Source organism: Amphiprion ocellaris, chromosome 6, assembly GCF_022539595.1.
Source record: "Amphiprion ocellaris isolate individual 3 ecotype Okinawa chromosome 6, ASM2253959v1, whole genome shotgun sequence".
NCBI classification, from domain to species: Eukaryota; Metazoa; Chordata; class Actinopteri; family Pomacentridae; genus Amphiprion; species Amphiprion ocellaris.
The window spans coordinates 6116220-6131534 of record NC_072771.1 but is presented as its reverse complement, the minus strand read 5'-3'; the positions used below and the strand labels follow the sequence as shown (position 1 = coordinate 6131534).

The following is a 15315-nucleotide window of genomic DNA, read 5'->3' as shown; positions in this document are numbered from 1 at the left end:
GTTTTAAAGTTTGAAAATGTGGAAACTATATATATTTTCACAGTGAATCTTCTGATGTCCACATTTTCAACATTTTTGGGAAATCTCTGAACATTTTTTGGTGGAAAAAAAGAAATGTTAAAAATGTTTCTGAAGAACATTCACAAAAAAATCAACCAAAATCCAGTGAAATTCGCTGGAATTTGGTTGATTTTTTTGTGACTGTTCTTAAAGAAAATATTAGAAGTTTTACTGATATATATGTAATCACTTTAGATATTTTTAGGATTTTTTGGAAGATTTTTACTCATTTTTTGAAAATAATGACAAGAATTTTCTTGCCAAATTTGGGGGATTTTTTTTTTTTTTTTTATTAAACAAAACTTTTAAGGGAAATTTTTAAGGAATTATTGGAATTTTCTTTTCTTGGAATTTTTCAGACAAGGAAACAATATTTTTTGGTGCCCGTAAATGAGGACAACAGGAGGGTTAAGTGATAAAACAGGAATAAATGGATCCTGTAGAGGATCTGAAGTCCCTGATGCTCCTGCAGTTGATATTCATAAAGACTTCTTAAAGCTGCTTCCGTCTGTCCTCCTTTACCAGCAGCTCTGTGTTTGTGCAGATTCCACGGCCGTCATCTGAATGTGAAACAGAGCAAACAAGAACAAAATATTAGCTTTAGCTTGTAAAGTTTCTCTCTGCTGTTTGCTTTATCTCAGTTTCTGGGAAATGTATTGAGACACAACCAGCCCGGGTCCTGATGAAGACGAGTGAGTGAGGAGGAGCTGAGCCTGACTGCCTCCAAATATGAAATCTGAGCCCCGAATGGAAGCCGGGCTGAATTAGTAATAGAGGCTCAGTGGAAATAAAAGCTTTTTGCCACCGTGTCTGTGTGACACACAGCCCAAAGTTCACATGTTGACTTCAGTGAACTTCCAGAATGATCTGCTGTTTTTATTTATGTGTCCTCATGAAAAACACATTTTAGTGGCATGTTTGCTGCTAAATGTTTTTCTGACTCATTGCTTGTAGAAGCTGCTCAGCATCTGTCACTAACTCAGATGCTGGAGGTGATGAAATATTGATTAACAGCGATGAAAGTATGAAACGAGATCATTGTTTACTTGCTCAATTACATCTTGGTTGGTGTGTCGCTGCTCCCTGCAGACCGACACACGGCTGCATGACAGCGACGACACAAATCAGATGGGCTTTTTTTTTTTAGTAAATACTTTATCTTGTTGATGTCATTTTTGGCATTTTGTTTTTCAGCACTTCAGCCCACTGTGGTTCGGACTTTCAGTTTAAATAAAACAGCAGACTTTGCCTTACTTCATCTGTCTAAAATGAGTTTTCAGTTTGTTAATGGACATTTTAGGTGTATTTCCATGATATTCGAAGCTGTCAGCATTAATTAACCATGCCTGCATGTGTTTCTTTCTCCAGATGAAGTCAACAGAGGTGGACCAAGGGCTTTTCACAGACAGCTACTGCAAAGTGTGCAGCGCTCAGCTCATCTCCGAGTCTCAGAGGGTCGCCCATTATGAGGTGAAGACGCCACATCACATGACTCTGATCCAGGGCTGGGGGTCTCTGCCTCCAGAGACACTGATGGGATGTAACACCTGAGCCCTGCAGCTTACTGTCAGTGAACACCTGAGTTTACCCACTCATTGTTTTATTCAGTCTCAGTAGAAAACACAGGAGGGAAATAAAGGAATAATTGTAGGAGAAACTGAACTGTGGCTGTAATTTTCCCTCGGCTCTTGCATAATTCATAAAACCCAGATATCATGAGGTTCCGTGTGCCATAACATTTTAACCCCAGCTGATGATGCTGTATTCACTCTGACAGTATAATTACTGCAAAGCAGAAGAGCAAAGAGCTACAGAGCATTTTAAAGCAGGGTGGCATCAGACGCTCAGATCTCTCACTTTGTATTACAAACTGAAGAAGTGCGTAAACAACAGATCTAGCAGCGTGAGCAGCCAAAAGTCACAAAAACCCGCTGACACCAGTCATATTTAGCCAAGAATAATCAAGCGCACACACTGAAAGACAGTTACACGACTATTAGTGAGGCTGTAATCTGAAATGAATCACTCTGCTGCAATACTCAGAAACAAACAGTTCTATTCCTTTGGCCTTTTTGTCTGGTAGATGGGAATCATGTCGACCGCATTCCTTCTCCATTCCATCATATTTGAGGTTTTGTCCATGAATGAGAAGCTAGCAGATGATTCTGTTCAGATTTGGTTTTGTTTTGGAAAACTACATATGTTTTCTTACACTACCGTTGAAAGGTTTGGGGTCACTTAGAAATGTCCTTATTTTAGAAATAAAAACATTTTTTTCAATGAAGATAACATTAAATGAATGATAAATACAGTGTAGACAATGTTAATGTGGTAAATGACTATTCTAGCTGGAAACAGCTGATTTTTAATGGAATATCTCCATAGAGGTACAGAGGAACATTTCCAGCAACCATCACTCCTGTGTTCTAATGCTACATTGTGTTAGTTAATAGTGTTGAAAGGCTAACTGATGATTAGAAAACCCTTGTGCAGCTATGTTAGCACATTTAATGAGTTTTGTTTTTGATTCTCACTCTCTGGCCCATTTATCAGCTGAGTGAATCTGTCTAATCATGTTTCAGTGTCGGACTCTGATTCCTGCCACCTTAAACCTGCATTCCTTCTAAAGGCCAGCAGGGGGCAACAACAAAGCTACTACATTACATCTCTGTGAAGTTCTGTTTTTGCATATTCCCTGTTGGAAATCAAGGTCAGAGCAGAGGGTCATGATGGTGCAGCCCTGGCCCCACTCAGGGGCCCAACAGAGGCAGCTTGGTGACTCCTGATGAGGGAAGCTTGAGCTGCGCTCCTCTAAGTAACGGCTAGCTCCAGAATATGCAGCACAAACCACATTCTGTAGTCAAACGCCAGATCATCACCTGAAGGATGCAGCCATCGATCCTGCTACCTCTTACATGCTAAACAAGCACTCAACCATCTGAGCTATGGAGTGCTCAGACAGCATGGCCCCTCACTTACCCCAGCAGGGTTACCTAGAGCTCCTGGTTTCCACAGACGGACATGGAGATGGAGCAATTCCAGCTGTTTCCATAACCCTATGAGTGACGTCATCATCACTACTACCATTTATATACCATTTATATAGTCTATGGCCAGTACAGCTCTTGGTTTTTCACTAATTATTTTATAATTCTGTGCTTATACGCTAATGCCGACTCTACTTTGCTGCCAAAGCTCCCTCCACAGCTGAAACATTTGTATTGCAATGTTGATTAAACTAAGATTTATTAGTTATATTTAGCACATGTGACTGCAATGTATGACTTCAGACTTAAAGGCACCTAGTAACTGAACCCAGCAACATACACTACCAGTCAAAAGTGTGGGGTCGCCCAGATAATTCCATGTTTTCCATGAAAACTCCCATTTTTATCCATGTGCTAACATAACTGCACAAGGGTTTTCTAATCATCAATTAGCCTTTCAACAGCATTAGCTAACACAATGTAGCATTAGAACACAGGAGTGATGGTTGCTGGAAATGTTCCTCTGTACCTCTATGGAGATATTCCATTAAAAATCAGCCGCTTCCAGCTACAATAATCATTTACCACATTAACAATGTCTACACTGGATTTATCATTCATTTCATGTTATCTTCATGGAAAAAAACTGCTTTTATTTCTAAAATAAGGATATTTCTAAGTGATCCCAAACCTTTGAACAGTAGTGTGCGTGAACTTAAACAGCTAAATTGCTTGTTTCATTTCTATTTATCTGCATTTTTCACTTGTCTGCTACATTCACAGATTACTGCAAACTCAAAGGGACATTATAGCGATTATATTCAACATTTTAAGACTTTTGGTAAACTCAGGAACTTTCAGTGTCTTCTAAAGTGGTCTATTATGGGATGGCTCCACCGTTAGCTGGTACCAGGGCTGTGGTAGCTAACGTTAGCTCTGGTGCTAACAGTGACATGTTTTACAGTGAAGTGATCAGAAAACAACCAGGCTTTTATCCAAGCTGCCATCAGGAAGATTTTAAAAAGAAAACTTTCCTCCCAACAAGCTCAGTGCGTCTCATCTTCCTTCACTGTTCACCAAACTTTCTGACGTCACTCAGTGCATCCTGTGGATCTTCTTCACCTTTCAGTTCATTAGCGCCACCTACTGGGCTGGAGTGTTCATCAGTGTTACTGGTGTGCCAGAAATTAGGGAACTTGGAAAGTTAAATGCTGTATTTTTTTTTTTTTTAAAAAACATGTTATTTTTTCTGTAATAATTAATTTAAATGATTGCGTTAAAGTTCCAGGACTAGTTTGATCACATTTATTTTAGGTCCTCCTAGGAGGATCTTCATTATTACTTGTCAGATCTGTGAGGCCCTTCAAACAACCTCATTAAGTTGTGTCATTATTTAAAATAGTCATTTGTCTGACTGAATTAAATAATCATGCATATGTAGCATACAGCTCTACACCTGTCATTCAGCTTGACACAGTAAAAGCCCCTCTAGAGACCCTGATCCGTCACCTCAAGGTCGGTTTCCTTCCTCTCTGCAGATGCCTCCTCTCATCCACTGTCACTCTGAGTTCCTCTTACTGCTGCTGGACATGAGCAGAACCAGGAGCTGGAGAGACTCGTATGAACACTCGGTGTTAGCTCGGCTCACCGTTGTTCCTCCAGAGTGGAACTAGACAGTTTGAGACCTTGAGTCAGTGTCGTGCTGTTATTGACTGTCTGCTGCCGGGCAGACTGCTGCTCAGGTGAAATCTCATCAATGAAAAATTCATTTTGAATCCATTCCATCTGACAGTGTCACTTTGTCGTCAGTTTGCATTACTTTGTCTTTGAGTCAACTTTTCTTCACCAGTCGAGCTGTGTTTCCTGCAGGTCTCGCTCTGCTGCTATTTAAAGTAGCCTCCACTGTCTGAGGCTAACAGGAGAACTGCTTTGTTCTTCAGGGTGTTCAGGAGACAGGAAGTGGCTGTACCAATCCAAATCAAATATTCATTTTGTTATTGTGTGGTGAATGCTGAATGCAGCACTTGGCCTGTTGCCTCCTGGAGATGGGGCGTATTTGGATTCTCTTTTAGCACAGTTCGGGTCTAATGCATCGTGACATGTTTGGGTCACGGTGACGACAGCGAGAGCAAAAAAACAGATGGGAACAAAGGACGTGTAAACTTAACTTTCAGATAGACGTGCTGGTTTTGCATATCAGAAGATAAAGCTGTTTCTGTTTTGTTTGTTCTATAATTATTCCTTTTGTCCTGTTTGAAGAGTCCCTCTGTAAAGTGGTGAGAACAGAATCGGACTCGCTTTGTTGAGGCTGAGATATAAATGATGTTTGATCAAAATGTATTTTCTCAGTGATTGCTTAGTGTGACGCCTGAGCTGAATGAGAGCCTGTAGAATCAGTTATAATGGATCTACCCTGACTCACAAAGATTCATCAGAACATATCCATTTAGAAATAATAAATCAGGATGATGGCTGTGAGTGTTTGTCGTCTCTGCTGGACTGGAGATGACTCTGACAGGAAGCTGAGGTCGTCCTGCTGCTGATGAACAGCTTTTGTCTCATGATGTCTGAAGCGTTCAACACTTCAGTCACTTTTTACAGCTGTCCGTGTGAGCAGGATCGTATGTTGTTGCCTTCAGCCAGCCGGTTCTTCAGGGTTCTGACCTCGTCTCTCCACCCAGGAAGCACTGAGCTCAGCCCACAGGGATGGAGAGGTCAGTAATAACGTTAGCCACAGAGTGTACAGGTGCATTCTGGGTTCCGGAATGTAGAATAGGTGCTAAAGCTCTCAGATGAGCAGTGTGGCTGAAATACACCTCCATGATGGTGAGAACGTAGGGCTCAGGGACTGGAAGAATACGTTACTGGTTGCTGGTTGGAGGTGAGCTTTTGTCTTTTTTATTTCGATCATTTATTGTTCTGTCTGCTCGAGAGTTCAACTAAATGATGAATCTGTCCAAGGTTACAGTCATGAAATGTGTACATGGTTCCAGGTGTCTTCTGTAACTCTTACCCTGCTGTATTCTGCCCCAGAAACAGAAAATAAAGGACAACTTCATGACTTTTGTCCTCATCACTGCAGTTAGCAGCTGGGAGGCAGGTTATATTAAAGATATTTGGTCTAAAAGCATCTGAAACAATGACAGTTACATCTTATAGCAATGTAATTACAATATTAAATCCCCCAGATTGTGATAAGAACAGAGACGCCGATCAGAGGTAACCTTTAGTTCACTGTGTAGCTGTTTGAGAAGGAAAGTGAGAGGGTGAGATTTCTGAAATAGAAGTAATGAAGTAAATCTGTTCTGGTCAGTGAGCTGCTACTTCTACACCAGTATTTGAACCACTGGTCTGGTTCCACTGGACTCTTGTTCAGCTCCAGGAACACTGCAGACAGTTTGACCAGATCCTAAAGGATGCTTTCAGCACAAATCGCAGTAGGAAGAGTGTTCAGACTTGGGCTGACTGTTTGAACCAGCTGGCAGCATTTGCTTCTTTTGTACAGTTCAAGTCCTCAGATATGAAGGAGATCAGAGGTGAGAGGAGCTTTGAGGTTAGTCCTCTGAAGGGAGCCGTTCAGACCACGTATCAATAATTCATCTCTCTGTTGATGCAGGCAAAAGGTAATTAATGAAAATGAAAATATGATCGTTCATCTTCTATAATAGTGATTCTTTCTCTCAAACGGGGAAGGTTTTTAATTTCAGCAGTCATTCTGCTTTGTGAAAGGCTGGACACCCGACTCACTGTAATGTGCTGATCTTTGATCTGTTCAGTGTCTCCTTGAAATGCTCCACGGTGCTTTTAATCGAATTTTAAACCCCGAAGTTGAAGCAGCCTGTGGATGACAGTAGAGACTGGAAATGTAATTGATCTTTAAACCTCCTTTTCAACACATCAAAGCCAGGACTCCTTTCAGAGCGGATCAGAGCGGCCTCTGGTTCAAACACTCGTGTTAATATATGCATCTGTCTCTGCATGTGTTCGTTCTGGTTGGAGTGTGCATAGCAGCCTCTCTGACGGGCTGCACGAGTCGCTTTTAAACTGCGGCTGTTACTGCACAGAGAAACCAGGAGTTCTCATTATCTGAGGTGTGTGTGCTGGTTTCATGCTAACATCAGGAGCTGTTATTTTAATGACTGACCGTACAACGTTGGTTTTTCTTATTTGCGTCAGCGAAGGATTTAACAGAACTAGTAGAAGTGATGAGCAGCTAATGACTTAATTAGTTTACTTTATTGCAGCGGCTGCATCTTTGTCAGTCAGCAGCCAGAGAGCAGTTAATTCTTCTACAGTGTGCTGTTTATCTGACCTGGAGACTCTTTGCCTTTCTGTGAGTTATCCTGGTGTCTGTTGCAGTGCACATGGAGCACAGGTGGGATGTTCATTCAGACCCTGAGGAAAACCAACAGCAATACAGGAGCTGAAAACATGAAGTGTTTCATTAAACACTCCCTGGCTGGGAGATGTGTGGAAATCAGCATAAAAAATCGAGTTTAATTTTGTTCACAGATGTTTTTATATTCTCCCGTTCATTAAATCCCTGCAGCCCTGTGAAGGTAGCAGGACAGATATGTTGATAAATCTGCAGCCTCTGATTGGAGATAAGGACAGTGACATCATGCACGGCGTCTGCTGTGTTTAGCTTCATGAAATGACACACAACAACCACACACTCCTCTACCCAGAGTTTAGTGAGGAGTCAGTGGATGCAGCAGCCTCCATCCTGTGCTCATTTATAAATACTGATTAGTGCAGCTTTACAGGGCATCACATTCAGGGCTTTTACACAATCAGGAACATGTGGATTAAAGTATTACAGCTTTCCATCCATAGACAAGTCCCCGTTAACAACCAAATGTCAAAACTGAAAGTAAAAATTGGGAATAGTTTCCTAAATACACTCTGATAGTGTCACAGTCTGTGGTTCAGCAGGATTCAGGAGGAAGAAACCGGGCTTCTCTTCTGGTTCCCTTCATCCAGGAGTCTGCTTCTCCCTCAGGATAAAACAACCAAACACAAGCTGAACTATGTTAGATCATTCAGTCCAATGCAAGGAGAGGCTTCACCACCACTCCACAAGACCATGGCTCAGGATGAGACCACAGGACTCAGTAGTCCACCTCTGAGGACAGCAATGTCCTGGACAGAGAAGACAGACGGGTTAAGGGCCTATTGAAGGAAACTACAGCAGTTTCTAAACAGCTCCTTATGATGCAGTGAGTCTGGGGCTGAGAATAAACATGGAGAACTCCCCACCAGTTAGTTAGTATGGAGGAAGCCTCTTGGATGAGAAGTGAAACATTTTGTAGAAAAACAAAACATCTAGTTGCATTCAGTTGAAGCACTGAAGATCTCATTGTTCCTTCAGTGTTTTGATGTTTCACTGAAGTAAAGCTGTCTCAGAAGTTAGACTGGATCCATCATTCATCCATCCATCATCCATCCATCATCCATCCATCCATCCATCCATCAGCCATCCATCCATCCATCCATCCATCCATCCATCCATCCATTCATCCATCCATCCATCAGCCATCCATCCATCCATCCATCCATCAGCCATCCATCCATCCATCCATCCATCCACCCATGCATCAGCCATCCATCCATCATCCATCCATCCATCCATCATTCATCCATCCATCCATCCATCATTCATCCATCATCCATCCATCAGCCATTCATCCATCCATCCATCAGCCATTCATCCATCCATCCATCCATCCATCCATCAGCCATCCATCCATCCATTATCCATCCATCATCCATCCATCCATTATCCATCCATTATCCATCCATCATCTCCATCCATCATCCATCCATCCATCCATCCATCCATTCATCCATCCATCCATCCATCAGCCATCCATCCATCCATCCATCCACCCATGCATCAGCCATCCATCCATCCATTATCCATCCATCCATCATTCATCCATCATCCATCCATCAGCCATTCATCCATCCATCCATCCATCCATCAGCCATCCATCCATCCATCCATCAGCCATCCATCCATCCATTATCCATCCATCATCCATCCATCCATTATCCATCGATTATCCATCCATCATCTCCATCCATCATCCATCCATTATCCATCCATCCATCCATCCATCCATCCATCCATCCATCCATCATCAGGGTCATGGGGGTGGAGTCTATCCCAGCTGACTGAGGGTGAAGGCAGGGGACACCTGGACAGGTCACAGTCTATCACAGGGCTACACATAGAGACAAACAATCACACTCACATTCACACCTACAGACAATTTAGAATCACCAATTAACCTCAGCATGTTTGTGGACTGTGGGAGGAAGCTGGAGAACCTGGAGAAAACCCACACATGTACAGGAGAACATGGAAACTCCATGCAGAAAGATCCCAGGAAGGCCGGAACGCGAACCGGGATCTACTAGCTGTGAGGTGACAGTACTAACCACTGAACCACCATACAGCTGGCATAGACTCCAGCCCCCCATGGCCCTAATGAGGATTAAGCTGTGTGTAGATGATGGATGGATGGGACCCTAAAATTGTGTACTACAGCAGTACTACAGCAGTACTATAGCAGTACTATAGCAGTGCTATAGCAGTACTACAGTACTACAGCAGTACTCCAGCAGTACTTCCAGCCTGAATAAACTCTTCCAGGGTCGACGCCTGTCAGCTGCTATTTTTCAGCCCCAGAGGGTCTTTTTGCAGAATGCCACCATTGTGATACAAAAGCTGCTCTGTGTTTGACTTTTTCTCTGCAAGCTCACATTTTGTATTTTCAGTCCACTGATGTGATTCTCCTCACCATACAGACCATAATAACTGAGCTGGAGAAGCAGCTACAGTGACAGTAACAGCAGCATGGGTGGACGCTAACATTAGCATTTGGCTGACTTGTGCTGTTCTGACTGCTGTGCTCTTTGTCCACTTCATGTCTTCACTAATTGGTTTCCATTATCTCAGATGCATTGCAAAATGAGTTTGGCTATCAACGTTTTATGTGCTATTTTGTTTGTGCTGCTGACCATACAGCGATCGTCTCGGTTGGTCTGCGAGAGGAAGAGAGGGTTTGGGAATTCAGTGGTTCATCACCAGATATAATGACTCTACATTCTCTGCTGTATTCTCAGGGTTAATCTCAGTTCTGCTCACCTGGGTTTACAGATGACTGAAGTACATCATTGCTAATTGTTAGAGAAATCAATGCCTTGTTGGCATCAAACTAAAAGTTAAGAGGATATTATAGTGCTTACAGAAACATTTTGTGTCATCAGGATCTAAACTAAGTGCAGTAGCAGTTAAACAGGGCTTTAATGTGGCAGAGAATCAGCAGAATGACTGAAAAACATCACATCTGGGAGGTTTCCATGATCCTCAGTGCTCTGCTGTCTGTCTGTTAGCTCTGTGGACGAACCCTGCATCTGTCCTCAGCTCTGATAGGCTCCGTCCACCAACCCTCCCAGTGATGGATGATACTGGAACTGTTGTTCCTGCAAAAATATTGCAGTTTAGTTGCAACACAAGCTGTGTGTCCATATATTTGTCGAACAAATTTGAATCAAGCTTTTGTTGTGTTGCTAAAAAGAAAAAGAAAAAGGCAAATGAGGCTTGTTTCCATGAACTGCTTTGGAGTGTGGAGTCACTCGCACAAGTTGTAATAATTATTTTATATCTACTGGTGTCGTCATGTTTAATGGAGTCCAGAACTGAAAGTAATGAAGGATCAGAAACAGGTGTTAAGCACAATAACTAGTGTTCAGAAAAGTCAAAAACCACCTCACACAAGCATAAACACTCTATTTGCTGAATTTAGGAAGTGATTTTGACTGTTCTTATAACTGTAGTGATCTAAGTTGTGCATTAACCTGCCTTATGGAAACTAGTGACTGAAGTTTTCACTCTGTGACAAAAACATCTTTTAATATAGATTATTGATTTACCAGAAATCACACTGTACATAAAACACTGTATTGGACATTTTCCTACCATTTTCCTACCATTTTCCAACAATTTTCTGCCTAGTTACTGGATTCATTGAGATAAATAACTGGTACAGTGTTAGTATAGCTGGAGTTCATTTTATCCACCAACATGTTCCTGCTGCCAGTTTAGCTTCAATCTGTTGATAAAATGTGTTTTAGTTTTAGACAGATTTTCATCCTTTGATGTTTTGTTAGTCTTACTGAACAAAGCTTGAACATTTGAATCTATTTTTCCTCACTTGACCCTTTTGTGTGTTATTAACTTTTATATCTCCTCAGAAATCAGAGACTATAAATGTCAGCGTCTTTCCATACAGCTGCTATTTATGTCTGCTGTAAAACACTCAGTCATGCTCTGCCCAACTGTCCTAATAATCCACATCACAGAATCATTTACAAACTCTGAACCGCTCTCTCTGTCCGTTCTGATCACCCAGCATTAGCATTAACATTAGCATAGCACGGCCACTAAAGAGCAGCAGCTCATTCAGAAAATCACTCCCTTGTTCACTAAAATCCTGTTTATGAATTACAGTCATCATTAATCCTGGAACAGACTAATTTCTTGTGACATCCAGTGATCGCTATCAGCTGTCACCTGAGCTTACCTGTCCAGAAATGTCAGGCTGCTCTCTGGAGGTCAGTCTGTCTCTTCCTAGAGGCCTAATGGCAACCGTTGGATTGGTTTTACTAATAATATTAGTAATAGTAACCTGATATAATGACATTACTGACACATATCTCACTGGATGTCACTGAATAAGACTTCTCATTCTAAAATGCTCTCTTATTATTAGCTTCAGTTTCATTTCTTTCAGTGAAAAATAGGTTGTAGGCAATTTTTTTTTCTCTTACTTTTTGACCAACCGGCATCCCAGAATCTCCAGCTGGTCTGGGTGTAGGACCCACAGATCTTCTTCTTTAAAAGAATCTTTTCAAATGAAACAGTAAAGGGAAGACATAATCCCTAACTAGTGTGTTATAAGAAGTGGAAAGCAGCACTTATTTCATTCAGTCAGATCTCAAGGCAGAAAGTATGAAAACCTCTGCTTCACCACGTGGAGAGTTTCCTCCTGGATCCAGGACAGATAGTTTGGTATCTTTTGTTATTGTGGAATCCAAAAGCAGTCCAGAAAGTGTACCAAACCCTGTCCTGGTCCCCTCATCTGTGAACCCTGTCCAGAACCTTCAACAGTGAGACTGGTTTGACCTTCACATGAAGGCCACATGTTCTTCTACATGCTGGGATGTGGATCTGGGCAGCTGGAAGTCCATTGTTTGGAAAATGTCCATTATGAAAGAAGTTTCAACAGGTTGGAAACGTTCTTACAGCATATAAACACAAATGAAACCTTAAAAAGCAGCAACCTGCCCTTCCCTGCTATTGTGATGTCACTCTGAAGCTCCCACTCCTTCCTGTCCTGTCCTCTGGATGGGAGCCTCCGTCTTCCCCTAATGTCTTCCCACATTAGACTCCAACCAGGCAGTGAATATGTATGAAGCTTTAGATGTGTGGAGGAGACCACAGGGCCTAAGAACTGTGCTTGGTTCTGCAGATATCATCTCCCTTCCAGGATGCCTGTATGGCTGTCTATCCCCAGTCGTCCCCGTTTCCAGCTCGCATGTTGTTTGTGATTATCAGGGAGGCCTCGGTGTGTCATTCAGGGTGAATGAGTGAGTGGGCCGTATTTCTTTCTGTATTCACCCTGGAGACATGTAGACCGATGCTTTAGCCTGAAGAACGGGGAAGCCTGTTGGACGAAGGTCTGATCTGATTGGCTGAGCTACATGTAGGTGGGCGGTGCAGAAGTTGGGTAAAGGGCAAATTTAAATGGCAAAGAGGAGCTATGGTCAAAGTAAAGAATAGAAAAGCAGTGATTTTTAAAGTAGATTCATTTATGAGCATGACATTTATGATAGTGGAAGGTCAGCGACTGTCTAACGAGCTCAGGAAGCCTCACTGGTAGATCCTGGAAGTAAGAAAAGATGACTATGAGGCTGTCGGTTTATTTTGAGCGCTTTTAGTTTTTACATTTTCATGCTAAATCAGACTTTAACACTTTTAGTATGTTCAGTCTCCACTGGTTCCAGGGTCATGGCTGTAGTTAAAATCAGTGGTATGTGACTCCGATCTGCATGAGGACAACACACTTTTCAGACAGAAACATGAACTCAGCCCAAAGTGTGTGCTGAACAGTAGAGATGTTTGAGTGTTTCATACTTTCATTGACCTGCTAAGTTTGGTCACACGAACTCCCTGTCTGGCTCATAAAGGGCCAGTCACAGCTGGATAACCCTCCATGCCCACAGATCTGCAGAAGTGTGGATGCTGTGTCACCCTGTTCATCCCCCGTCCATCCAAATGGTTCTACTTTCTTCACTAGTTTCATTGTTTTTCATTGTTTTGTCAAATTACAAGTGTACCTCAAAAACTGTCCAAATGATGCCTGTCTTTCTGCTGGTCTTCATTGAAACCAGTGCATTAAGAATGATCAGTAACCACCAATATCACCTGAAATTAAACATTTTATCGTGCTAAATTTTCAGCTGAGGAACCTTTCAGAATAAGGCTGAGGAACATAATAATATAGTAAACTGAACTAGATACTGTGAAGTCTGTTCAGATTAGATTGTTAGTTTCAATCTACCATATTTGTTGCATTTTGCCTGTTTAACCAGAGTTTATACAGATGGAAGAAATGTGCAGAGACATCCTCCTGGTAGATATTTCCTGTCTGAGCTCTGAATCCAGCGTTCTGCCAGACTGTGACGCATTTCATGTCTGTGATGTTCCCACATATCAGAGGAGTTCTTTCTGGGCACAGAGTCAGGGTTTCTGTGTTGGAGGACAGTGGAGGTCACTTTCCTCAACACCTGGTTCATCTCTAGAGCTCCAGAGATGCAGCTGCCTTAGATGAATTCTGAGTTCTTGTTGACACTGGGCAGCAGTGAGACGGTGGGCAGTGAGGCTTGTTGTGTGTCTCATTTATTGCTGGTGCTTCAGTCGTGGTCGTGGGGAATCCTCCTGCTAAATCTGATGTTCTTCTGCAGACATCAGGATTTGGTTCCTGCACATTTGGGCAGTGCTCACAAACTGGAGGTGTCGTTTCTTATGACCGTTGTGTTGGTAGATGTGCTCTGAGTGTGCCAATGCCTCCGCTGGTTCATATGTCCTGCTACAATTATATATAATTTATAGAAGTTTTTGTTTTTGAAAAGCCAGCATATTTCACAGTCCCTGCGCAGTTCCTTTTGACGTCTCTAAGCTTTTACTTTGAAAGCACAGTGTAGTTCACAGAATCCTGTGGACCATAAATGCCAGCGTTTCTATGGAACTGAGACAATAAATAAATAAATCTAGGTTACTGGGTATGGACTCTTATTTTGAAAGTTAACCCAAACATACAGTGTTCATCAATGCATGTGTGTGAGAAAGACACATAAAAAGCAGTGTTTGTAAGTTAAGATTTTGCTTTGACAGTGGAGCTCAGGAGGAAGCCACGAGGTGGTTTATTTTGAAAAGCCTTTTACAACTGTTGTGGAGTTTTATTTGATTGTGTCGAGTACCTCAACGCAATGTTAACTTTCTGTCAGCTAACTAGGGACTATAACTTTGCAAAGATCACATACTTCAACTTCCTCCTCTTTATTGTGTTCCTTTCTTCAAAAAAAAAACAACAACATGCAGCTCCTGTAGATCCCAAAACCACGATTCCCTGGGAGGGACTTTTCTTTAGATCTGGAGCCACTAAACACTGGGTGGCTGATGGATACTGGTCTGGGGCATGCTAGAACATGTTAGAACATGTTGGAACATGTCAGAACATGTCAGAACATGTTAGAGCATGTATTCAGGCTTTATTAATGCCATCAGTAGCAGCTGTGTTTGCCTTGGAGTTGCTGTTAGATGTTGTGTCCTGCTGATGGAGCCACTATAATTTCAAACGTCGTCCACGGAGGCAGAATGTTTGATCCTAAACTAAGGACTCCAATCAGACAAACCTTAGAATGTCTTAACATTTTAGAAACTCTGAGTGTTTCCTCCTCCCTCTTCTCACATGGACTCCTCGCCCAGCGGCAGCATGTGGGTGTATGTCAGCTATTGACGAGCTAATCTGCATTTTCCATGCCGGCTCTCTGTGACCTTTAAAGTATTGATTTCCAAGGGAGAGGATTAGTGAAGCACAGTAGCTCAGTGAGAGCACTAGTAGTTTCATTCTGGTTCAGATTATATCACTAAACAGACAGAAGTGGAAAGATCTTTTTCAATTTAAAGACAAATCTT

At 42.1% G+C, this 15315-nt stretch overlaps 1 protein-coding gene across 1 annotated transcript in view; it reads left to right on the top strand.

Annotated features, from left to right (window-relative positions):
- Positions 1–15315, top strand: part of zmat4a (zinc finger, matrin-type 4a) — a 141329-nt gene that overhangs the window by 27324 nt on the left and 98690 nt on the right. The window contains 1 exon segment of the mRNA XM_023285018.3: positions 1429–1530. Within this exon segment, the coding sequence (XP_023140786.1) occupies positions 1429–1530 (102 nt within the window).